This window comes from Bombus affinis, chromosome 10 (genome assembly GCF_024516045.1).
Source record: "Bombus affinis isolate iyBomAffi1 chromosome 10, iyBomAffi1.2, whole genome shotgun sequence".
Classification (NCBI taxonomy): Eukaryota; Metazoa; Arthropoda; class Insecta; order Hymenoptera; family Apidae; genus Bombus; species Bombus affinis.
The window spans coordinates 13,508,857-13,533,722 of NC_066353.1; the positions used below are offsets into that span (position 1 = coordinate 13,508,857).

At 34.7% G+C, this 24,866-nt stretch overlaps 1 protein-coding gene and 1 long non-coding RNA gene across 9 annotated transcripts; one reads left to right on the plus strand and one right to left on the minus strand.

The window, feature by feature from the left end:
- Positions 1–1,700: 1,700 nt before the first annotated feature.
- Positions 1,701–24,469, minus strand: LOC126920901 (period circadian protein). 8 transcript variants are annotated; one of them, XM_050731862.1, is made up of 18 exons: positions 24,268–24,467; positions 23,943–24,082; positions 19,317–19,400; positions 15,802–15,986; positions 13,337–13,533; positions 12,093–12,291; positions 11,647–11,868; positions 10,337–10,521; positions 9,845–10,129; positions 9,161–9,307; positions 5,399–5,645; positions 4,778–5,151; positions 4,492–4,685; positions 3,813–3,973; positions 3,483–3,727; positions 3,194–3,412; positions 2,787–3,101; positions 1,701–2,629 (listed from the first exon to the last, which is right to left on the minus strand). In XM_050731862.1, the coding sequence occupies exons 2-18, from the start codon at positions 24,023–24,025 to the stop codon at positions 2,516–2,518; spliced, it is 3,456 nt and encodes a 1,151-aa protein (XP_050587819.1). In that variant the 5' UTR covers positions 24,026–24,082; positions 24,268–24,467; the 3' UTR covers positions 1,701–2,515. The 8 variants fall into 8 exon arrangements, with proteins under 8 accessions (XP_050587819.1, XP_050587820.1, XP_050587818.1 ...); XM_050731863.1 differs by having other exon boundaries at positions 3,483–3,715; positions 23,943–24,469; XM_050731861.1 differs by having other exon boundaries at positions 23,943–24,467.
- LOC126920938 (uncharacterized) lies at positions 17,656–22,501 on the plus strand. The gene is made up of 3 exons (XR_007712147.1): positions 17,656–18,139; positions 20,870–21,282; positions 21,477–22,501. It is a non-coding gene; the product is annotated as an uncharacterized LOC126920938 (long non-coding RNA).
- Positions 24,470–24,866: the final 397 nt, after the last annotated feature.

The following is a 24,866-nucleotide window of genomic DNA, read 5'->3' on the forward strand; positions in this document are numbered from 1 at the left end:
ATCAGTGTATACAATGTGGACTAGATTTACGATCTACAGGATAAGGAACGCTTAACGCTTCATTTACTTTTCGCCTTTCACATTTATAAAATCAGCATCATGATCTCTTAGCGAACTGGCCACACTGTTTAATTAAAAAGTTTGCGAATCATTGGTATACAAAATATCTTTTCTACCTCTTAATTACACAATACAATAGGCATATCAATCATTATATGCTGTATACAAATTGGTGGTATATAAAATATTCTTCGATCATACAAATGTTAGAATGAAGATTTTAGAATGATACTCTTCCCATATTGAATGAACATGTAAATATAATCTTTTCAGTTCTGTATTATGAAACATACATATATGAATAGTAAAATTATTTTTTACAATAATATGGAAAAAATACAAATACGTATATTTAATATTAAATGAGAATTTTCATCATCATGGTATAAATATAAAAATTACCATTAGGTTTACAAATATAAACGAATACAAAATTTATTAGTATAATTTCACTGAACAAATTTGAAAAGATTAGAGTTATTACGAGATAAAAAAGCTTATTACATCGGCTGTAAGATAGTATATATTTAAAAATGTTAAATATATATTCAATCGAAATCTTTAATTTATACTACTGACTATATAATGAATTATGTTTTCAAATTACATATATTTGTATCTCTTTTATGTGAATGGAAATACGTTCATGTTGAGGTAGCGTATCCAATATTGTGTGTTCAAAGACGAATGATCTCAATACTTGGTCCCATTTCGAAATCAGAATTTTCACTATTTATAATAATTTCGAAGTAAATATAGTATATGTTAAATATCAATGAAATATAATCCGATATCGTTAAGAGTAAAGTGAAAAAAATAATTAATATGTAATGTAAAATATTGGAAAAATAATCTTCCTTAAAAAGTACAACTATTTAAACCTACTTAAAATACCTAACATAATGATAAAGTATCGTTATGAAAAATTGATTATAAATGAGAATGAAAATCGTTGTTCAACGAAAGGCTATATGTACATATTATATGTCGAGGAATCAACGTATTGATCTAACTTCATTTTTAGCTCTGCTATTGATAAAATTATATTTATATTGTATATAGGATGGAACGGCAATCGTAGTACAACAGGGTAGGCGGTGATTCTACATGAAAAGATAAGAAGAAAGTTTGGTATAACATCTTTTTATTCGAGGCTTCGTTTTTGAGAAAATTGAGCTTCAAAATTTGACAAGTATAATTAAATTTGGCTAATTCCGGACTAAAGAAGAGTAAATAATCAACAGGGGTTTAAAACTACATTTGAAAATAAAGTAAAAATGACCAGACAGGAATAAACAATCAGCAGGATGTTATTATACAAAAATTAAAAATAACATTTTTCTTTTGAAAGCCTTATTTAAAAAAAAAATAAAGTTTGAATACGTTGAAGACTGGTGTGTTGTGTACATATATATATAAAACACAAGTTCAAATTTATTTATTTGGAAAAATTTTATATATATATTTTCGACTTATTTTTTCACCTAGATCACCACCTGCTCCGTTGTACTACGATTTCCATCTCACCCTATATGTATACAATTTTATTAATAACATACATCAATTCACACTTCATCATCCATTTTTAATTGTATTAAATCTATATCAAGTGTTGTGCAGGCGACAGACTTTCCAACGGATTTTCTATTTTCATAATAATGAAAATTTAATAACTAACTTATATATGAACAAAAAAGATGATCGAATAGAATTCAATTTGATTAGAGACAATCACGTGGACGTCAATGTCTGCCCGGTTACAGGAACCTTGTAGTTTAACTGAAACGTTTCCCATACTTGAGACATGAGTATCTAAATATGTCTAAAAATTATCATCGGCATAATAGATGTGTAAAAACATCATCATCGGAGATAATAAAATATTAATAAACTTCGTTTGAACGAAAAAAGGGACTTAAGCCTTACCAAATCACTGACTTTTTAAGCAATATGATTCTGATTTCTCATACTATAATATTATGTATATGTATATTTAAATGTATCAATTGATATCATGCTCGAATACAAGGAAACTTATTTGAGGCAGTTAAAATAATAATGAACAATTTACAAAAATAAAACTACTATTCTTAAATCAATCAATAACACTAATATCTCAACTTTCAGTGCTTCAAGCACTAAATACAAACATGTATTGGTAATAACTATTAATATATGTCTGTCATAAGAAAAAAGTTAAACAAGTATTTTTCTAAACGACTAAAGATATATAAAAAGTTAATCGTAAATCTGTAAATGTGAATAATGTAAAGAATATCATCTGCCTCAAAATACGAATTTAATACAATAAAATAAAATAGCCTAAATGACATTGACATTGTACTCAGCGATCAATTGTAACGTAGATATTAGAACCAACTTCGAAGTATGGCATTGCAAGCGAACAATTCGGGCTTGAAAACAGTAGTTACAAAATGGTCGTACAAGGTTTTTACTATAATTGCTGGCAAGGTACGGACTGAGGTGGTAGCGCCGGTGGCAATGGTGCATTCTCTTCGTGAATCATCACGAGTTTACCGTATTTCACCATTCTCCTTCTATGTTTTTGCTGTAAACAAGATCTTGTTTTTTATTATCACATTTAAGAAAAGATTTTGTGCCAGTTTGTTTTTTTTTTACAAAATACTTTACAGCTACTATAAAATCGATACTAGTGCGATATCAAATCTTATTATTTAACGTAAGGACTTAAAATTATATTTTACCTGTGACATTGTGCCAGCCGTCCAACTTCCGCTGCTGCTTCCACTGTCACTACCACTAGAAGTAATCCCATCTTCGAGAACAAGCTTCGTTTCGAACCCCTCGACCTCTAAGTCCAAATAAAGCTGACCCAATTGATCGTTAACCAAAAGGGGTTGATTGAAATTTTTTAAGGCATCCATGTCTGCTTGAAGTACTTCGTTCAGAGTTTTGGGATGTATTTGATACTCGTATATTAATTCTGGAGTTAATTGAACACCTTCGAGCCACGGTGGCTCTTTTCTTCGCTTACCATATTGTTGCTTCATCATACTCTCCTATGAATAAATTTATTATTTATTAAAATTAATGTGACTGAAATCTTTTTGTGACTGAATTTTGTTAGATAATAATCGAAATTATTAGCTACCTCTGGTAAATATTCCGCTGGCTTTTGATCTGGATTGCAGCTGCTATCACTGCTCTTATATAGGAAACTACTGTAAAAGCTCGACGAGCTCGATTCGTCTACGGAGTAGTCGTTTTGTTTGTGGATCTTTTGATTCACTGGCGTTGGTGCATCCACTAAGCTCGAGCAACCTCCGTCATTGCTCACGCAAGAAGAGAATAATTCACCGGGTGATAGTACCTAATTATCATTAAATGTTTAACATATCCGTAAACCAATTAAAAAATCAAGTATAAAAATGTTGATTTACTTTTTTAGAAGATTCTGACATAGCCATACTGCTACCCGGTTCAGCTTTCACGCTTGTTGCTTGGCTCGCTGGACGTTTTCGATCGGAGCATTTGTTCATTGTAGACTGATTATTTTCACGCGTGACTGATGCTTGTTCGGGAATCAAGAATGGTCTGTACATCATGCCCGCTGACGGGGCACCTATTACTGGAGGATAAATGACACCGGCCATCGCCGTCGTCACATATGAAACTGGCACAAACACTAAAAATTAGTTTTGATATTTCAAATTTTAATTATTATTTAAGAACTTTCCCTTAAAAATTAATTTATTCAAATAAATACATACTATAAGGATTTGGTTGTGGGGGTTGCATTGAATGAGGCGGACTAAGTTTCTCTTGTAGAGATGATAAAACTGCAGGATCATTAGTTTGAGGTACGGGAATATAATACACTGGTATCATTGGCGGCAGTATTGGTACTCTGGGTATTGCTTGTGAATTCGTGCTGAAATTAGAGAAATCACAATTAACGCTTTGCGGATTGGAGACGCAAATTCGTTTTATAAAAATATTAACTACTGTTAAATAAATAAGAAATAGCAATGGATGCTATGAACAAAATGTTATGAATATGTTTTTACATTACATACTTGAATAATACAAGACCGTTATCAATAAATCAGATATAATATTGATCGCTCGGAAAGTTCATTCCGATTTTGAAGAAATTTAATTGATATAAAAAATCATGTTGAAAATAAGAAAGGTTCTGGAAGGATGGAATATTCAAGTTGCATGAAGGATGGAGAAAGATTGTGGAACAAAATAGCACTTATGTAATTCAATAAATGTATATCGAATTGAAATGTAAATCGAAACGAACTTGCCGAGCGACCTTTTGAATTTTTTCAATTATTCCAAAAATACGCAGGATTTCAGACTATATTAATCGAAACAATCGATTACCTTTCTTTTATATTACCCTTCTTTAATATATAGCTTTTTCTATGAAAAAACACTCACTTTTGTGGCACATTGTGTGGTTGAGCAGGTGAGGCAGGGGGCACAGTAACCGATAGAGGCTGCCACAAATTGATGTTGGCACCTTTTTGAATTACGGTAGATTGATCGACGCTCATGCTTGTAACTGTCGTCGTGACATTCGTAGGGAACTGACCCGCGGTACTTGTTCTTGACACCTCGTCATGCTTTGAAACCTAGCAAAATATAATCGAACGGGGTTAAACGATTCTTCCTCGCTATAAGTCATGAACTCGAGATTATGTGTATTTATCGTTGAGTTACTAACTTTAAAACTGTCTCCTTCCCAGCTATGGCTTCCGCTTCTCTTAACTCCATGACCTTGATTAATAAAATGCATGTTCGGGTCCGTCGACATTTTCTCGGTGGTTTTTATTCGGGAATCCTTCAATTTGTCGCTGGCCTTAATGCTAGATCGAAGTTCCCGATGCTTCTGCATCATCAACTTTTCCATATCCTCATTGTGACGATTGAGCAACGACTCTGTCAACGTTGGAGGTTTGAAACTTTCCGTGCTAGTTGTATTCGACGTATTGCCTCTACTCGCTGAGCTTGTTTGATTGTTCGAACCACTGCTTAGATTTTCTGCGCTACCACTGCCGCTCCCACCGCTTCCGTTTATCGGTGACATGCATTTTCTCACTAATTATGTGATAATATATATACATGTTAGTATGTAAAATTTATTCTAATTCTGGAGGGAAGGTCATTTATGAAAATCATAAATAAACGCTGTTTAAAAACTTATTTGACGATAAATATCGTTAATAATACTCAATATCGTATATTTTATAATTTATAAATTTTTAAAAGACTGGTCAAAGTTGATAACGCCTTTACGTTCAAAAAATTCAATAGTGTGAAGTCTTACGGTGAAAACTGAACTCACCTGCTGAATTCGGGCTTGTCTTTTCACCTTCATCGTTGCTGGAATTGATATTCTCTTCGTCACTGCCGTACATGGTGGCAACCGGTGGCTTACTCTTAAAAAATCTTTCAATATTTTCGTTGTAGTTGAGCTGATTGTAACTTGGTGGTGTCTCAGTGGACGATTTACTGTCGTAGTACTCGCGATGGGGCGAAATCTCACCAAGCATCACGCTGTCGTGCTCCTGTAACAAGGGATTGCGTGATCCCTTCACAAGTATATTGTAGCGACTTAAAAAGAGTTGTCATTTGATTTCGGCACTGTCAATTGTTTTGCAAATTTGCGTTGCATTAAACCCGCGTCGCAGCGAGTAAGCTTTCATTTTTGTTAGATGTTTTGCCCAGTTATACGAGTTGCTATAATTTGTGCAAGTAATTTGTTCGTACTATGTAAGTCGCTCAGCAATCTTGCTACCGCAAAAATGCAATATTTACAGCGCGCGAGCGAGCGACTAATCGACCAACTAATATTTCTCCAGCTCTGTAACACCGTTAGTTGCGTTACAATCGACCAATTTTCTTCCATTCTACTTCTTTTCAAATCTTCTACTTCTTCTAGGCCAGTCATCGTTCATACATTCGTACATACTTTCATACATACTCATTCAACATTCCGTTATTTTTTTGAATTCCCGTTGGACGTACGAAAGATTTAAAATCAAGATTAAGGCGAGAAATTTCGAAAAATTTGTGCGTCACTGATGAAATAAAATGAAATAATCTGTATAAAGTGAATCTATATAAAATGAAATAATCTATACATGTACTTTTATATCTTTCGTTCTATTGATAACACCCTGTGAAATAATAGTTACTAACGATGGAAACGAAATTCAATCGAAGGAATATTGGAGGGAGCAGTGAGAATAAGAAATGCAGAATCTGTGGGGAGCGAGAAGTGATGATGAGTCACGTGCTGTAAGGCTATGAGAAGGTGAAAACGGAACAGAATGTGGAAATGGTATTAAGAGCAAAGGAAATAGAAATACATACTGAGAAGGATAGAGAGATCAAGGGAGAGTGAAAGAAGGGAAAAGGAAAAATTGAGGAAAACAATAAGAAACAGAAACTAACGAAAGGCAGAAAGCAATATGGAATACCGAAGAGGAAGCCAATAAAAGGAAGAACAGTATAAGGAAGAGAGAGAGAGAGAGAGAGAGAAAAGGAAGGAATTGAACAGAGCAACAGGTGTTATGTAATATGTAAATGTAGAAATATGCTATGCTCTACACACAGTCATACTTTACATATAGGCGAAGTATACATATAGGGTATGAGTGAAAGCGTAGATGGAGAAGGATAAACAAAGAGGGTGAGAATACGAAAGGTAAGCGGAGAAGATAAGAGATAGATGTAAGGCCGGAAGACCATCCTCAGCCACTAGACGAGTATATGTACAATGAATAAAATAAGTAAAATAATAGATAATAATTAATAACGAGAGTTAACCAGTACTGTCATCGGAACTTTCAAAATATTAACATCACTCTTGCACACCTTTAATGTATACTCTCTTCCATTCTCGCTTTCTCATATTGCCTCGTTAGTTTCAAAACCTTGTAAGTGAAGAGATACACTGGAACTTTATTCACGAGTGTGGTACTGCAATAAATTTATAGATGCACTTATAGCCTTTAACGTTAACGTATCTCAATTGTTTCTCGAATACATGAGACTGAACTTTTCAAATCCCGTACGTGATACCCTTTACGTACGGTCTATGAAATGATGATGATGATGAATAACAACAGTTACACTCAACACTAGGATACGATAAAGAGGCAAGAGAAGAGATATAACTCAGTTGTCCGATTGATGATACAATTCATAGAATGTTAAGGAATGGTTTAGCGCAGAAGAGAATTCCCTGATACATAGAAAAAGAAAGAAACGTTTCATTATTCGATAAAAAGATTCTCGAGATGAACGCGCAGAAGAAGAAGGGTATCGTCTAGAAATTGCAAAGGAATTAAACGATGCCTCGACGATAAGAACAGAAAACAAGATTAATCGAAGATAAACAATTTCTTGGCCAGTAAAATAAGTACGTAATGGAAAGATGAAGAAGAAATAATGATATCAAGCAGCGATAGAAATTACTAATCGTTCCTCTAAAAGAAAAATAGAAAATAGAAAAATAAGTATGCGATAGATAGAAGATGACACGTTTCGTTAAAAATTGCGCTAAAAATTCGAGATCAACGTATATAAGTAACAAATTGCCTTCTTTCTCTTTGTTCTTTTTTTTTATTTTGTTGCCCTTGTCCATTTTTCATTGATCAATAAACAAATGCTATGCCGCCGAAAAACGGAAGCAATTGGCTACTATATGATACTAAACTGTTGCAATCGGAGTTGGTTTATAAAAGGCTTGGCGTTTTTACCAAATACATACGAATAGTAATATTGAATGAAAAGAAAGTAAATAGACTTACCAACAACGTGCCTACAAGGTTTTGAAATTGACGCTATCCTTCACCGGACCTACGCAAGTTTCATTTTGCTCTCCGTCTGTGTCAATGTACAAAACAATTTGATAGATTTTTCTTTATCGATCGTTTTGTTGATCGTTTGCTGGTACATTTTTTCTATTTTTACTTACGACTAGCCGCATTATGCATTATAATAGCAGAATGCATGAATGCAGATGTGGATGAACCCTAACTCGTAAAAGTTGATTTTTTAGCACTACTTTAAGTTAAACATCCAGTTAAACTTGTCACCAGGCTGTAAAATGTTTAATCAGTTGTTTCTTACTCACCTTGCACCTTAGTTTCCAAATAAAAAATTCTAGGACATATCGTTCAGAAGCAGCGAGAATCTCATCATTTAGAAAAACGTGTTTTCTTTTTCAGATTCGTAAGGGCCAGAAAATTTAGAAAAAATGTTATCGAATAACAGATCTCAGAATGTTTCGAAGTTCTGATCTTTTGTTCTTTTCTTCTGAATTCCTCGCACTATTACCAATATAAATTTCATGTTGCTTCGTGGAAAGATATATCAACATAGAATTTCTTCTATTAATAACCCTTCACCTAACTCTTTGTATTCTACTTACACCATACATTCCCGATCGAATCAGCCGAAGAAAAAAAGAAATTTAGCAAAGGATATTCAAACTTGATTAAAAGGAACACCAGCCTCATAAAGCGAGATTTACTAAAATTAAAGCAATTTGTCTCTGGATATAAGTGAGAAATTTCTTCTTTTCTTGGTTCTGTCGATACTGGCGATAAATATTCGGTACAAAGCATTCATTTTGTATTTTCTTCTTTGTTTTATACAATAATCATAATATCGCGTAAGATTTGAAGCAAATGAAAATAGTTAAAGCGAACTATGAAAAAGTAATCTATACATTAGTAGTATAGATGTACATAGTAGTATAGTATAGTAAAAGTTATTCATAAAATATGAGACTTGGACTAAACTGAAGCAAAAAGGGAAACAGAGAGACATGACATTTTAGGAAAATAAGAAAATAATAACGAAGGCTATGTTGTACCAAAATATTATCATACGATTCGTGAAACCATTAGGCAACACGATGCGTATTAGACATGATTTAAAGAAAATACCCTCAACGTTGAACCGTTATAAGAGGAACTCGGGTAATATTACAATTACTGTAAATATACTTGTAGTATACCACCATAGCGCGTTACAGCGTATTACTAGCAAAATAGGTAAGTGTCGGCGATACTAAAACGTAGCTAATAGTCACCGAAAAACTCCTGTCGTCGGTAGCGAGCACATCTTTCCCAAGACCGGGCGTCCTCGTCTCTTGCAGCAGATTTTCCATGAAGGACGCAAGGTCCTTGCACCTCTTTGACACATCAAGCTCGGTTATATCTGACTTTCTTTGGATGTTCTGCGCAGACGTACGATAGAACAAAAGAGAAAAAGTTGGGGAATGAGCGAACTTATTAGTTAGGATTAAAATTTCATGGGAATAATTATACGGCTGTGAACGTTTTACTGTTTGTCTGTGTGTCTCGTTATCCTTCTTAAAATGCATTTATTTATTCGATGTCGCATTGCCCTTCAGAAAGAAAAAGAGGAACACAGAGAAAAAAGGAATTAATTCTCTAATAGTCTCCTGTTCTTTGCTTTCTGATATTACAACTTTGCTTAATAATTTGAACAAGTACTTAAGCTCCTAATCGAAAGGATAAATATATTGTCATGTAACTTATAGACAACGCAAATTTTTATTTATAATAATATTTATATCGCTATGAAAGAACGTGTATAATTTATATGTGAGTTGTTTTGTTGGCGTATAAATAAAAACTTGATCGACCATAAGGGTGATTGCTACGTTTACCTTATCGAACAATATCACGATCTAGACAAATTGTGTTAACTATATCACTGGTGCAGCATGAATCATCGAAAGAAGACATACCTCGTCAAGAAGTGTACGTATCTCTCCTTGTATGATCTTGGCCTCTTTTAGCACCTCCTCACTAATGTTAGCCAATTGACCGTACTCGGTTGCGCATGGTAAGCGAAAGATATCAGGATTTGCTGGACCTTTCAGTACCCTGTGTTGACCTACGACAAACTCTAGTTTTTTCGTCCAAGGATTGATAAAGGACGACCACTCTGTTTCGAGGACGACGTAGCCTCCGTTCTGCACTCCGAACCTGTAGGGTTTCGATCTGAAGGAGGCACCTTCGAGCTTGATCACCTGTTCAACGACATGTGTATAAATATGAATAATCGAAGGAATAGGGATTTTTATACGTCGTTCGACGTTCGGTTGTCGGGACTCGCTTACGCTTGCACTTTTTCTGCGGATTACATTTTTTTTTCTTTTACACTATTATTCTGTTTTTGTCTCAAGCGTATACTCGATCGAAACCTAAAAATTTGCTTTTTTGGGGCACATGCTCACAGTCTCATAGATGTCTTTGATGAAGGGCAGATCCTCGGGATGGTAGAAGTCGAATAGCGAACGGCCAACCATATCCTGAGGTAGATAGCCAAAGTATTGGACTACGTCGGGATCGACATGAGATAGGTAGCAGGTCGCAGTATGGCGGGTCGTGAATACCGAAGATATTATCGTTTCTTCTGGCGCTGCGGATAATGATAACAGGAAGGTCAAAGTCATTCTCTCTTTTGTTAAGTGCTTCCTTCATGATGAAAGCTTTAATCTTTATGGTACGCAATCGAACCAACTTTGGCTCGTTGACAAATCTGTACGAACACTTGTGCACTCTACCTATGTAAGCGTGAAATAATATTATAACATTGTGCGAAGAGATGTACCAACCATTTCGATATTGTATTTATGAATTTCGAACAGACTTGTCAGAAGGATTTAAAAGAAGTTTCGAAATGACATTCTAAGTCACGAGTAAATTATACTTAAGGCAAAATCTGCATCTAACAAAAGCGTTAATATTGATACAAGAAAATGATAAAGAGGCAAATAAATGGATTAATTCTCAAAATAACTTCCATCTATCGTTGATAAGAAGTTAATATAAACAATTTCCAGAATAGGCTGATAAGGGCAAACATCTTTGATTTCCCTTTCCCTTGTTTCATTGTTAGCAAATTTTTATATCGAAAACGTACACGAATAAAAACAGAAAGAGGAATACGATATTATACTAAAATAGATCGCAATTAAAATATTCTTCATCTCTTTCTTTCTTATTGCCCTTCCTCTCTTTTTCGTTTAGATTAAAATACAATGAATAAAGAAAAATCATTACGTGTTCATCAAACAAAAAATGAATTTTTATCTATTTTATGGAAAATGATCGATGCGTTGTTATTCTTGTTCTTTGTTTCCGCTTCTTAAACGAATACTCGAAACAGTGGTCTCCAAACTGAACGAAAACGAAAAATTGGCCAGATGATAAAAAACGAATAAATAAAAAGACGACAAGGATGAGAGACTATCAAAATCGTCACGATTCTCGAATAAATATTTCTAATTTAAGAAAAATTACCTTCTGCTTAAGGCACGTCGCCGTGGAAACCACCGAGTCATATTTTATCATCGAGAAGATTAGACTGAAGAAACGACTCGACTATTATTTTTCATACATATTATTCACGAATCGATAAACCTTATACACAGATTTAGACATCATTGAAAATTCCTTATTCCTATTATTTTTATTCAGAACAAACAATTTATCGAATCTTTTTTGTCAGTCGACCCTCCTCGAAGATCTTCAATCGTACTACCTTTATATGCAGAATGAACAGGTTGGGCAGTAACCACCAGGAACATTGCTTTGTGTTGCTGTTCAGTTGCACGGTCTCGAAAATCCCTGAACGATAAGGTCAAGTGGAACGGAAGGTAGAAATTCGACCTCGCCGCCTTATGTTGATCAATGGACTGGTGAATAATCGATCTCGTAAACTTTCGCAACCCGCAGAATAAACTTGCCCTTCTACCGTTAATACCTATGAATACAATAATAAAACAAATAAATAAAATAATAAACCAAGATATATATATAATAGATATTTATAGGTGTCTATAAAAGAATTTTATAACATATTTTAATGCGAGAAAAATTAGATAAAAGTTCAATTAAATCACGTTCTTCGCAGTCTAGTTTTATTTTTTATTCAAAAATATAATTTCTTTTATGAAAAAGTTTCATTAAGCAAATTTGATGTAATACCTTTCGGTCTATCTTCTTGAGGCGATACTATACTGCTTGAAATCTGATCGGCCAGTGTAGCCTTATCCTTTGGGTGTACATAGTCAATGAAAGATCGACCAATCCATGCGTCCTTGGGGTATCCTAGAGCTGTGCATATCGAGGGAGTCGTATACAAGACGAGGCCATCATGCATCGAAATCACCGCGCAAAATCCCTCCTATATAGGATATACAATATGAAACTGTTGATTTCTATTTACGTTAGATTGATGCTAGTAGATTTATCCATAAAATAATTGATTAACACGTAGATGACACCTGAATCTATATCATCAAGATAGTCTTCACATAAAACACCTTTTTCGATATCCCTGTTTTTCTTTTTTTTTTTAATCTAAATTACGTAGCTTGTAGAGTGAACTCGTCGCTACTTTTTCCTCGATTCTTCTTCACATTCTTTCCTATGATTTTTACCAACAGTTACATGCAAATTATGCGATGGAATTACCATAGGATATTTTACATGCAATACCTTAATAGTACTTTCAGTTGGTCACTTTCAAACGCTATATGCATAGAGAAAAGAGTTGTATTTCATCAAAGAATATAATTTTTATTCATTTAAAAAAATTTCAAATGATCGAAGATATAAATTAAATAAAAACAGAAGAAATTCCATGACATAAAGAAATATATAGTTCTTTTGATAGAATATCTAATATAGTAAGTACATTTTAGAACTTGATTAGTGAACCTTCACCCAACAAACCAACCCCATTACTGGCGTTGAAGAAAGCTACTTGTTAACGTAAGTATTAAGAAGAAAAAAAGGAAATGTGCTATTTCTAAAGAGATTTAATAGTTTCACTATAAAGCTATTAGAAAGTCGTTTTGCGAGCAGCAATCTCCTTTCTCCATGCATAACATCACGGAAACCTCGCGACAATGGTACCACTATGTTACATCATCGTATACAAAAAGCCATACCAAATTGCAATAATTAAGGAAAAAAAATGTTCTAATGTATCGATATAGATAACAATTGGGTTAAGATTAATATATAGATATGTATATAATATTAAGTGGCAGGATGCTTTTGCGAGTATACTCGATTCTGCACCTCCCTAAGAAGAAGCCCCTCGATCGACCACGACCGAGCGAGTCTCGATTGACATAATTACTGTTTCTCTCTACGTGTCCTTCTACCACAGTTAACTAATTAGGAGAAATCTGTTTCCTCGTTGCTTTTTAATGAATACTAACATTGGCTTGAGAGGCGGAATCATCCAGAGGATTCGTACGAGAAGCAAGTCCTACTTCCACATCTGTGACGTTATCTCCGTTGTGCTCGCCGGGATCCGTTGCATCCACCAATTCTATGGCTACTTCTTCTTGTATACACCCAACAAAAATTCTCGTCGTTATATTCTGTTCTTCTTGGACATACCTGCCCATGTTTTCTAATAGAACATGGATTCTTTATACCCATTTAACATCTGTCAAGTTTTCAACAACGTTTCATGGACGTCCCTTTTATCGTTTTAACAATGGATAAACACGGAGATGTTTCTCGTTGCGTGATGACTTTAATTTTGGAAGGCGATTTTAAATTTAGGATTCTAGGAGATCCTTTAAACGTGTGGGCGAAGGAAGGCAGTAACCAAGAAACGTAGCTGCTGTACGGATCTCCTTAGATACCCCTGAAAACGTGATTTAGGGAAAGAGAATGTCTTGGATGATGGAAGAAACTAATTGAAATTAAATCGAAAATATTTGGAGGCGTCCAAGAAACGTGTAAGACGTGACCTATTGCATGGGTAATGAATTAATGAAGGATAGGAGATAGCAATGTTTCCTTAGTCCAACAGGACAAAAATTCCGCGACAACGTTTCGTAATACGAGAAGAAGTAACGAATCAACAGCTCGACATCGTTCTTGAAAGAAATAAATAAAATTGAATTCAACTTCGAGCTCTATAACACACCAAGCTGATACCAAGGCAATTTTTACTTCTCGACTCTCGTTTTTTATCTCGTTTATCGAGCGACTGTTACTGGAATCTAATTTTTTAAATCATCCATAGTATCGTTAAATTCATTCGCGACGTTATTGCAAATCGGTCGCTTCGTGTTCGGACATCAACGTGCCCCACGTTGTTCAATTTTAAAACAACACAGTTATCAAAGATTGTACAATACATTGTACTTAGCTATCCCTCGTGCAACGAACTAACAAACGAGCATCGTGATTACGAAACGGATCTATTCTCGCGTTAAAACATGTCGTATTGCAGGACACGTCGCAGGCTCGTAACCAGTAAATCAGGTCCAAGCTCGTAACGACCGATGAAAAAAGCCTACGTAAGAATTGGTTATTCGAGAAGTGGATTATTAAAAATTATGTAAATAATTACGTAAATCATAGACGTTTCTCGATGTTATATAAAGCTCGGTTCAGTTGTGAGTGCTACTGTGGCTGGACCAAACGGAGAGCTCGACAGCACCTGCCTTTTGTTCACGGATAGTACCGAGTGATTATATAAAACCAGTATAAGGAGAAATTATATATAAATACATATATAATCTCAATGCTTAAAATATTTTAGGACTACTATTCTATCCGACAGCTGTCTTCCGCCGAAGGGGCTCGCATGTATACCAAGTGATGCTTATATCACTGTAGTCAGGCTATTCAAGGAACTATTTACAGCCTTGTAATTAGAAATGCGTTATATATCGTTTATACGTTGTTATCGTTTATCATTTCAATTCATAACGCGAAAGATAGTATCTTCCAACGTTGTTACTATTTATGTCTCTTACATTTACTAAAGGATTCGTTGTGCAAGTAGCGATACTGGCGCGGGAAGGTTGCTATGACGAAAAAGGATCAATATTTTACCACGTAAGTGAGTTAGAAACGGGGTACTCTTTTCGAGGTTTTGTTCACGCTGGGCAGAGCTGAGATTAATTGCCAGGGTAACAACAACAGCCATTACTCTATTGTATGACTATTTTATTTAAATACAAGCTACGTAAAACTCTCGTTTAAAAAGGTTCAGGACAATCGATGCTAATCGAGTGTCCCCGAATTCGAAGCAGACGAACCCTTCAGATCCATTGAATCTCTCTTTTGTCCAAACTGAAACGCGAACTTGTAGGAGCTGACTAAGTAAAAACAGGACGCTCAAGACCGTTTCAACTTTGAACAAAAGAAGATGCAATTGACCGTTTCAGATTCAATGTCTGACGGACTAAGGGAACCATGGAGATGGACGTAAAGAAGGAAGAATGGTCATTCGAAGTCTTTGGCTATGAAGTAAGCGAAATCTAATTGAAGGGAAAAGTGCACGAAACCAAATAACGTTGCGCAAAACTGTCAATCTTCTTTCTACTTCCCCGAGAAAAATTGATTTGTGTTTCACGTATAGTTTTTAATTATAATTATCAACGATCGTACAGTTCTGCGTTAAATCGATTTCTATCAATGTTTAATCTTAACCGTGAAACTAGAAGGAGGAAATTGTATTCGGTAGAGTCTGCAGTAGTACGAAAAAATAGTTAGACGGACGATAAGAATTTGATATTTGCTCCTCCTCCTGTGATACCGATCACATAAATCAATGATTACACGTCTCCAATGACTAAGCTACCTTATAAACGAAGAGATTCTAGGAATCGTACAGTTAACGTGCACTTGTTCCCGCAAATTTTGTATTACAACCAACCTGATTTTTTTTCAAGTATTGGCTTCGTTGGGACGGTGACATTATAAGACACAGCCTCTGGCTGTGTGCCGGCACTTTTCAGGATAATATCTGCCTCAGCGTTAACAGCCAAAATCGTCTTCGACTTCTTCTTCTTGTATTCTTTATCCTTTCTTCTGCTGATTGGCTGCGGTAGTGCTTCATTGCTATATTCATATGAACGTTACATGTATAAATGGAAAAAAGTTTCTAATCTTAATCTAGCGAAAAGATCCAAAAATTAGTAAAGACGGAACGTAACTTTAGGAAATGGTCAAACGTGGCATTTTGTAAAAACTTCGCGTCATCGAAGAATATAATGTATTTTCTACGACATTATCTAACCATGTTTAAGGGAATGATAACAAGGGAAAGAGTGACTTACTTTCATTAACTTACAAATAAAGCAATCGCGATCGATAAAATGAAGCGAGTAGATCGACCTGTAATACAATATACGCATATATCGCGTAAAAAGAAGTAAGAATCAAACAATGATTCGCGATTCGTAGTTAAGGTAAGTTTCATATTTCCAGCAGAGTTTTCATAAGCTGACATAGTAAAATTCATTGATCTTATCGTGATGTTTATTCAACTATTTTTATTGCGCAATCTTATCGAAATATCCTTAAGTAATCTGAAATAGAACATTCTCATGTGTTTTGTGATGATAACGCGATATTGGTAACGTTGATATACGTTATATGCTTTCAATACGATGCTAATTATAGATATACGTTCTAAAAATAAGTTTATTTCCCGCTTAGTCAACAAATAAGGAATCCACTGTGCACGCATGCGAACATGAGCTCCAGGTTCATTTATTGCTTTAACAGTTGCTTCATCAAAGAGAATGTTGTTATTCTAAACGACCATGATAAGCATAACTAGATTTATAGTATTGTTACGTGTTGTGGGAGTGGAATGATACAAAAATAGACTAGATTGCCGAGAAACTTTCTCCAGGAAAACCATTTGCAACAAAAATACAATACGTAACAAATGCTTTAGGTCATCAAATAGTGATTGCATTCGTTACGTAACAAAGAGAAAGTGCATTTCTCTAACGATAAACCTTTCAAGCTTTCTCCAAGATTAGTTCGGTCATTTAATGTTTATATTTCCTAGTTCGATATTAAAGCTTGAGAAGGCCGATATATTCGAATAGCTTTGATTAAAACAATAGAAAGAATACGTACTTTGAATTTATATTACAATGCTCATAGAAATAAAATTAAAATAATTGCATGCTAATACCGTTTGAACTAAAAAATATATAAAGAAATTCGTTATTATTCATCTTAATATTCTTCTTTAAAGACCGAAAGTGATATTATCTGTTTCCTTTAATCAGGATTAGTCACAAATCGATATGTACAAAGCAGGAAATTTATTAATATAATTTGAAATACATTATGCAATAGGATAGCCTTTAATTGTACTCTCTCTCTTTCTCTCTCTCTCTCTCTCTCTCTCTCTCTCTCTCTCTCTTAAGAGAGAGGAAAGCTATTGTCTAACGCCTCTCATAATATATACGTATTTCTAGCATGAAAGAGCAATTACAAAAACATTGTTACAAATATAAATTAATTTCCAGTAACATCTGTTCCTTTGTGATTAAATATAGTTATTCGTAAGGGTTGATTTAAATTACCAAATATATACCCATTCTACTCGAAGCAACAGAAAAGCATTCGCGGTAATTAACCTTGACCCTTGCAAGTTATGTGGAGAATTATATGAGGTATATTCTGCGAGTTGTGCGCGGCAAGCGACGACGCATTCTCATACTATTGGTTCGAGAAGTGCTTGTTGCACCGTCAGAGACCAATAGACATGAAACGATGCGAGGCATGTCACTCTGCTCTTCAAATATTTCGAATCAAGCAAACAGTAATATTTTTCACGTCGGATAACACGGCGTAATCAGCTTGCTTAAAGTGCTCAATCGCTGTTTTCCTTACAAAGTTTTCGCGTCAAGAAAGGAAAAGAGAAAAAAAGAGACGAACGTTGTCGTCGATCGGTGAGGTTTAAATGAAACAGGAAATGTGAATGACGTTACAGTTTGATATATAAATTCAAAGCACCATTGTCTTTTTATTTTCTCTACCTCTTATTATATCTGACGAATAATCAGAAATAGACTTGTTTTAACTGTAATTTATAGACCCGGTGATGATTTATTATTGCAATGGCGCGGCCTATCCAGATTATGCAATAATACGTGGGGATACTTCATGCCACGTAGGCGACGCCAATGGCGACGTTGTAGGCACGTGGCAGGGCACATGCACCAGTGTTTACAGCTGCAAGTAACAAGGTTTGTGTGCGCTTTCTCGTAACTGAATGTAATCATTCTCTTGCACGTACATGAATACGATAGTAAAAATCCACATTGCTGGGCGCGTATGCGCGCTGTGTCACCTTCACAATCGCGATAATTATAGAACAACCGTGTTCAACTGTATGAACATACCAGGAGTACAAATCTGTCAATAATTTTTTCTGTTCCATTATATGACTTTAATTATAGAAAAAGGGGAAGAATAAAATTTAAAACAAAAATTGACTAGATGACTAGTGACATAGATACAGACATCGAAATTTAAACGTTTCTTCAACTGTAATTATACAGAAGAAAATGATGGAGAAAGTTGTGTTTGCTTCTCTAATTTCACTATTGCTTTTGATTTGCAGGATGAATAATTCGCAAATGTTAATGACGTTCTTTCTAAGGTGTTCATGTACTCGAGCGAATAATTTAATTGGCAAACTCACGTTAGCATACAACGTCTATTCAATCTTGTTGATAACAGCGGTTATATACACACCACAATCACTAATTTTAACTTAGACAGCTATTTTCCTTCTTTAAATATAAATAGACATTTTTCGATAGTAGAATAATATGTGTATGTACTTTTCGTTTTTCCAATGTCAGATACTTTTTGCGACGTTCCATAAACGCCTGGGGCACGTTATACTAAAATCTTCTTTAACTACAGTGAAGTGCCTCCACTTGTATAAGTTCATGTATTTTTCATTCGACGTACAATTATTGGAGATAACTACACAAAGTAGTACCGTAATATTGCAAGACTACAATTAGCAGTGTCTTGCGTATATTTTATTTTTTAGTACCAAGAAAAAGAAAATAATGATAGACACTTGCTTCAAATTATTTTTTATCAAAAGTTCACACAGCACTGAGGAACAACAATTACTTTCCACTGGATACTTCACCCTTATTCTTTACTAGCTGAAGTTGTAATGATTTATCAATTGCTTATAAATACGACATATTGATATTTCACGCATAGTAGCAAGATCCTTACGATCATAAATACTTTCACTTGCCATCAGCGGTCAATAGGTATCTCTGTGTTTTTTGAGGATCGTATTTTGGGGGAAAAATTTTTGTAAGAGTCAACCGTCATCGCGATTGCTTCTATCTTTGGACTACCGATAATACTAAAGAAACTTAAGCGATATATTACCTGGATCCAAATGTGGAGGGGCGCCTACCGCAATAACCGCTACTTTCGGAGCGGTTACTGTTTCTCGAGATTGAGCTGCCACTACTGCAACAGAAATGAGTAAACGTTATTAAACATTATTTAGTGAATGCCTGTGTTACTAGTATAAAACAAAAATGATATTTTTAGATGGGTTTATCGTAATATAGCTTACATACGTAATGTAGTCACGTTAACGTCTGACGATTAATCGACCAAACTACTGTATATGCTTATTCACCGCGCTAGGTCTGACCTTGACTATCCGTTACTACTGAACGCGCTCGCGTATTGAAATAATCTTTAAATCGATAGCTTACCAAGCTTCCCGTGCGATTATCAAACTTGCAAAACGTCAAATATATTAGCGTCTTAATGTTTTGCAATATTGTAAGTTTAACGAATAACATATTCAACAGATTACTATTTCAATGTTTAATGGCATTGAAGATTGAAAATGAAAATGATCGTAAGTACCGAAGCTTTATGAATTTATGTTGCTCGATTACGAAATTTACGCTTTTTATCGAACTCTTGTAAGATTCATTTGTTATAATTTGTTCCTTCGTAACTAGATCCACGTGTAACGCTGGAACTAGAATACGCGTCTTCCGATAAGAGTTGCACCGTCCTTAGAAACAGTATCCTCGACAAATTAACTCATCTACCATGAGAACAGACTGAAAAACTTGCTGAACAAACGAAAAATCGTGCGCAAGCTTGATCTAGTTCGTATCGCGAAAACAGAATTACTATCCTCCGATTATCTCTGTTTCACTGGCAAATGGGTACAGAGGTGGATAGAAGCTGATTGCAGCAGAGGTTCATTTCTCGAACGATAGAAACGGCCTCGGCCCATTGGCCAATTAAACCGGTGTCAAGAAAGTCACGCGATTCGCTGGCACAAAATCTCTGAAACCAGTTATGGAATGGAAAAAAAAGGACCGATCACATGTTCGGCAAACGTGACCACCACAATCGGCCCTTACGTCGGAGTCTTTCTGGCCTTTCACTGTCCTCATTATTTCCCAGGGAACGAGCACGGGGCTCCTACATTTGTTGCACCTCGTTCGGTAGGAAAAATTATTGCATAAGGTCTGTTTCACGCTCGTGGCCCCGTGACTAGAACTGTCGAACGGGACCGTGATCCGGCTATCGATTTTATTCGAAGTTCTGACACGAATAATCCCAAGGAAACGTCGTATTAACGAGATATAAAATCCGACAAAACATAGAATTCGCGATTATAATTAATCTCTAACTACAGACGTCTATATTTTATCCGTTATGTATCATTTCTAAGATTATTTGACAAATTCTATTTCGGTTAAGTTTTTGTGTTGTAAAAATTAATGACTATTTTAAATACTGGAATTTTTAGACTTCAACGCAAAATTACGGTAATAGAATAAAAATTCAGACTCTTCTCAGGGATTCGTCGCGCTATTCTGGCGACGTATTTTTGGAATGTTTATAAATCTAATGAAAAGCCTTATTAATTTTTATAGTGACATAATCCTTTCATATTGACGTAGGGAATGGTACTATTATGCAATTAAAACAACAAACTGGTAAATACGTTGGATCAGCATATGGTGCAACATTCGCTTCCCTAGAGGAACATCACGTTTCACTCTTCATCAGGTACCTGCAGCGTGTACAATTTTACTTGATAAGCAACACGTGAGAATTCAGAATCTATAATTATGCGCTAGTATCAATCAGTTGAGTAGCATCAATAGCCGACTCGCCCACGATGTCGTTCTTTGTTATTATAGGGGATCGCCATTAACTGTTACATCGACGATGGTTAATTAAAAAAACAAAGCTTGAAATACAACATGCATATTGAACCAAGCAAGGTTCCCTTAAAACAAATTTTTTTAAAACCTCAAATATACAACTTTTGCATGCAATTATCGTCTATATCAAAGACAAGACTTCTAAGGTTTGTAATTTACTTCTAGATTCCTTATCAAATTATAATCTGATTGCTCTAGTCATTTTAGATCAATAAAATTTTGATGACGCAATAAAATCATAAGAATTGCTTTGATTAAATATAAAAAAATTCGATCATCAAACATCAATAAAAAGCCACTTGGTTTATAATTTCTTCAATATTGCATCTTATTTCGCAAGGTTCTCGAGATTGGTACCATCGTGGAAAGTATTTCAGTCAGACGTTAACTTTCGTTAACGTAGCAATCAGCGATCTTGCGTACGCTTTGCATTCGTTCGACCTGTTTTCATCGGGTTTCTCAACCCAAGCTTGGATGTTTAAATGCGAACGTGGAAATGCAAGCGGCATGTTTCGCTGAGAAACTAGTTAGCCTTAACCGTCGTGTTCGAGTTTCTATCCTTCTTGTTCGCCATGCTTTTCGTCTGCCTCTCACCTACATCATCGACAAAGCGTGTCAATGCCAAGAATCCTGTGCTAACGTACACTACATAGAGACTGGATATCCTAGCGATCCTAATAGTGAATATCCTACAGCTAAGTTTACAACGACAAACAATTGTTCGCAAATTCGTGTCCGTCAGTGTAGATTTAGCCTAAGATATCTCATAAATTTTCAATTTGTTTAATTTGTGAATTATCACAATGATTTTGTCAGAGATCAATCACTTATGTATGTCTGCAAGATACCCACGTGAAATTCATCCGCAAGTAAAAGTCTTTTCTCGAATACTAAAGATATTAAGGAAACAAAATCTATCAACGAGCTGAGAAGTTCAATTGAGTCTGATGGAACAGTCATTCAGCGATTAAGAGATCAGGGGTCAAACTTTACGGGTCCAATAATCTGATCAATCAATTCTATTCCTTGTCGTCAGTGATGGATCCAGAGCGGCGACCGCCATCCCCCACTCGAGAATAAAAGAATATAAAAATATTATACCACATTCTGAAAAACTTGTTAGATATATAATTAATATTAATTTATTAATTTAATTATTTAGGCTATATACAGTATCGGATAGAGATATTGAAATGTAAGTTATAAGTAAATTTTTAATCTTGGGAAAGAAAATTTAGAAATGTACTTTTACACATTTCGCTGCCCTCACCGAAGAAAGGCTCCATTACTGCTAGTCATGAACAAAATTTGCACTTGTAATCTTTATTTCGATACAAGTTTCGGAAGAATGATCGTGTCTACTCAGATGATCAAGATGCGTAGGCAGTGGTAATTCTTAGTAGTAAGTATGAAACTTTGAAATATACAATTTATCAAGACGAATTGAAGAAACCAATTGATCAGTCAATCGATTAATTCGTTTTCTTTAGTATATATACAATATACTTTATAAGTACACAATCTAAGTCTTATGGATCGATATTAAACATCATTCACATGGGACATAAGAAAATTAAGTTTGTAGGGATTTCTTCGCGTTCACAAATGCAAATCGTTATGAAACTCTCTTACATCTTTTGTAAGGTCTCCGAACGCGATAAAAAATCGCAAAACTTCTGACATATCGAAACCTGTATTTTCCAATCGATCCAATGATTTATAGTTCATCTCCGGCTTGGATTTTCCAAACGTTTAATCAAACATTTACTTTTACTATCTTTATACATTCATTTATGGAATAACGCGCGGTCATATATACATATATTGCATAAATTGAGATTACACAAGAATTCGACTCGAATCGGCAAATGGAAAATAAAAAAAAAAGAGGAGAGAAAGCAAAAAAAGGGATTATGTCTCATCAAGAGAATACGTGAGATATTTCTGTATTAGTTAAATCTGTATTAAAATAGCAAGTCAATTAGATTGGTTGCAATTAAACAGCATTCATTAATTAAGATCTGATAAACGTTTATTAAACGTCTGCATGTAGATTGCACAAGATGAACATAATAGAATAACGATGTATTAATTATGCTCGATAAAAATTTATATAGCTTTTTGCCTTCATCCCTTGCGTTCTATTAACGTCGATGTTATTTATGCATATTAGTTATTTACATTAATTCCCATCTGTTCTCTTTCCTGAAGAATAAATACGCTTTGTATACGATTTATTACATAAATATTAACAAAATCATTTACAATTATTTAGTGTATCGATATCAGAATGTATTTTAAACGATACGATAAAATGGAAGTTTTATAATATGTTTTTTAATACCGAATAAACTAATAATTTTCAAGACTATTCTATCTCATGATTAGTCCTTTTAGTTACCAACTACTGTACCATATATTATTTCAAATGAAAATTAGTCAGATAGTATAAGAATACATTAATACATTTAATATACATATTAATATACATTTCTGGTATTAGTATCATGTCAAAACTGTGGGAAATCTTACAGTTCACACTTTACGTTAATACCTGTGATTATTAAAATTTGGTGTTGTAAGAATATGAATTGTAGAAATGTAATTTTACCTGAAATATCCACCGACTCGTCTTTTTCTTATAGACGTATCATTGGAATAATGTATAATGAGTTGATCGACTAATATAACGCATAGTTCATATTTGAAATTCATGGCGCTATATTCAAATCAATGCTTGCGAAATGAAATAAATTCAGCGCACTTCGAAAGGTATAGACAAACAATCAAAAAATTCGATACATACCTACGTTGCGACTGACTGTTGCTACAAGTATTGGAATATCCGGAATCCGACACCTTAGCATTTTCAGTAGATACTTCTTCCATCGTTCTCTTCTAAGGGTAGCGTTTCTTTTAGACGATATCCGTTAAGTCACAACACTGCTGCTAAATAAAATGAACTCGATGTTCACGCGTCATTTCTATATTTCGTGGCAGTAAAAGTGTTAAGAACTGATAAAGAAATAAGCGAAGGCAAATTGCTCGTATTTGTAAGAACAAAAGGGGATAAGTTTTTTTTGTTTAATGTATCGCATTCACCATTAATAATTAAATTAAGAATAACGCACCATTTGATCGGTTATAAAAAATCAGTAAATAGAGAAATAGACTTTCACTAATTTTCAGTTGGTTTCACAATAATATAATAAACACCACGATGCGTTCTAGACGACGATGTCTATAAAGACTGAACTGAACCATACATTACATATCTACCGCGCGGAGCGACTGTTCCGCATCATGCTGCACGTTCGGTAACACGTGAGTTGTTATCCCTCCCAGCCTACTGTTAACCTATATCGATGCAAAACGTGCCCCACTTAAACCTCTCGAACGACGAACGCGATTAAAATATGTAATCTGCTACCCCACGACTTTTACGCTTGATTCCAGCGCAGTTTAATGGCGCGAAAATCATTCCTTACGTACTATTGCGACACCTGCTGACAACTTTATTCCATAATACCTTCCGATTTAAATTTAAGGCGATAGATCATATTGGAGAATCGATTAAAAATAACATAACGTACTCCTTTTTTATAAAAGTTATTTTATTGGTCATTTTATGAGCATATCAAAGAAATATGCTAAAAATAAATTATAAACATGGTATACCTTAAAAGTGCAGTATAAAAGCGAAATGCGTAAACAAGTACAAATACAATAA

What these genes read in the sequence shown, in the direction of transcription:
- LOC126920901 (XM_050731862.1), bottom strand. Translation starts at nt 24,025, where the DNA reads ATGGAAGAAGTATCTACTGAAAATGCTAAGGTGTCGGATTCCGGATAT. An exon ending in GACAAGCCCGAATTCAGCAG is followed by an intron (nt 5,152 to 5,398) that starts GTGAGTTCAGTT and finishes TCACATAATTAG; the next exon opens with TGAGAAAATGCATGTCACCG. An exon ending in CAGCGGAATATTTACCAGAG is followed by an intron (nt 3,102 to 3,193) that starts GTAGCTAATAAT and finishes ATTTATTCATAG; the next exon opens with GAGAGTATGATGAAGCAACA.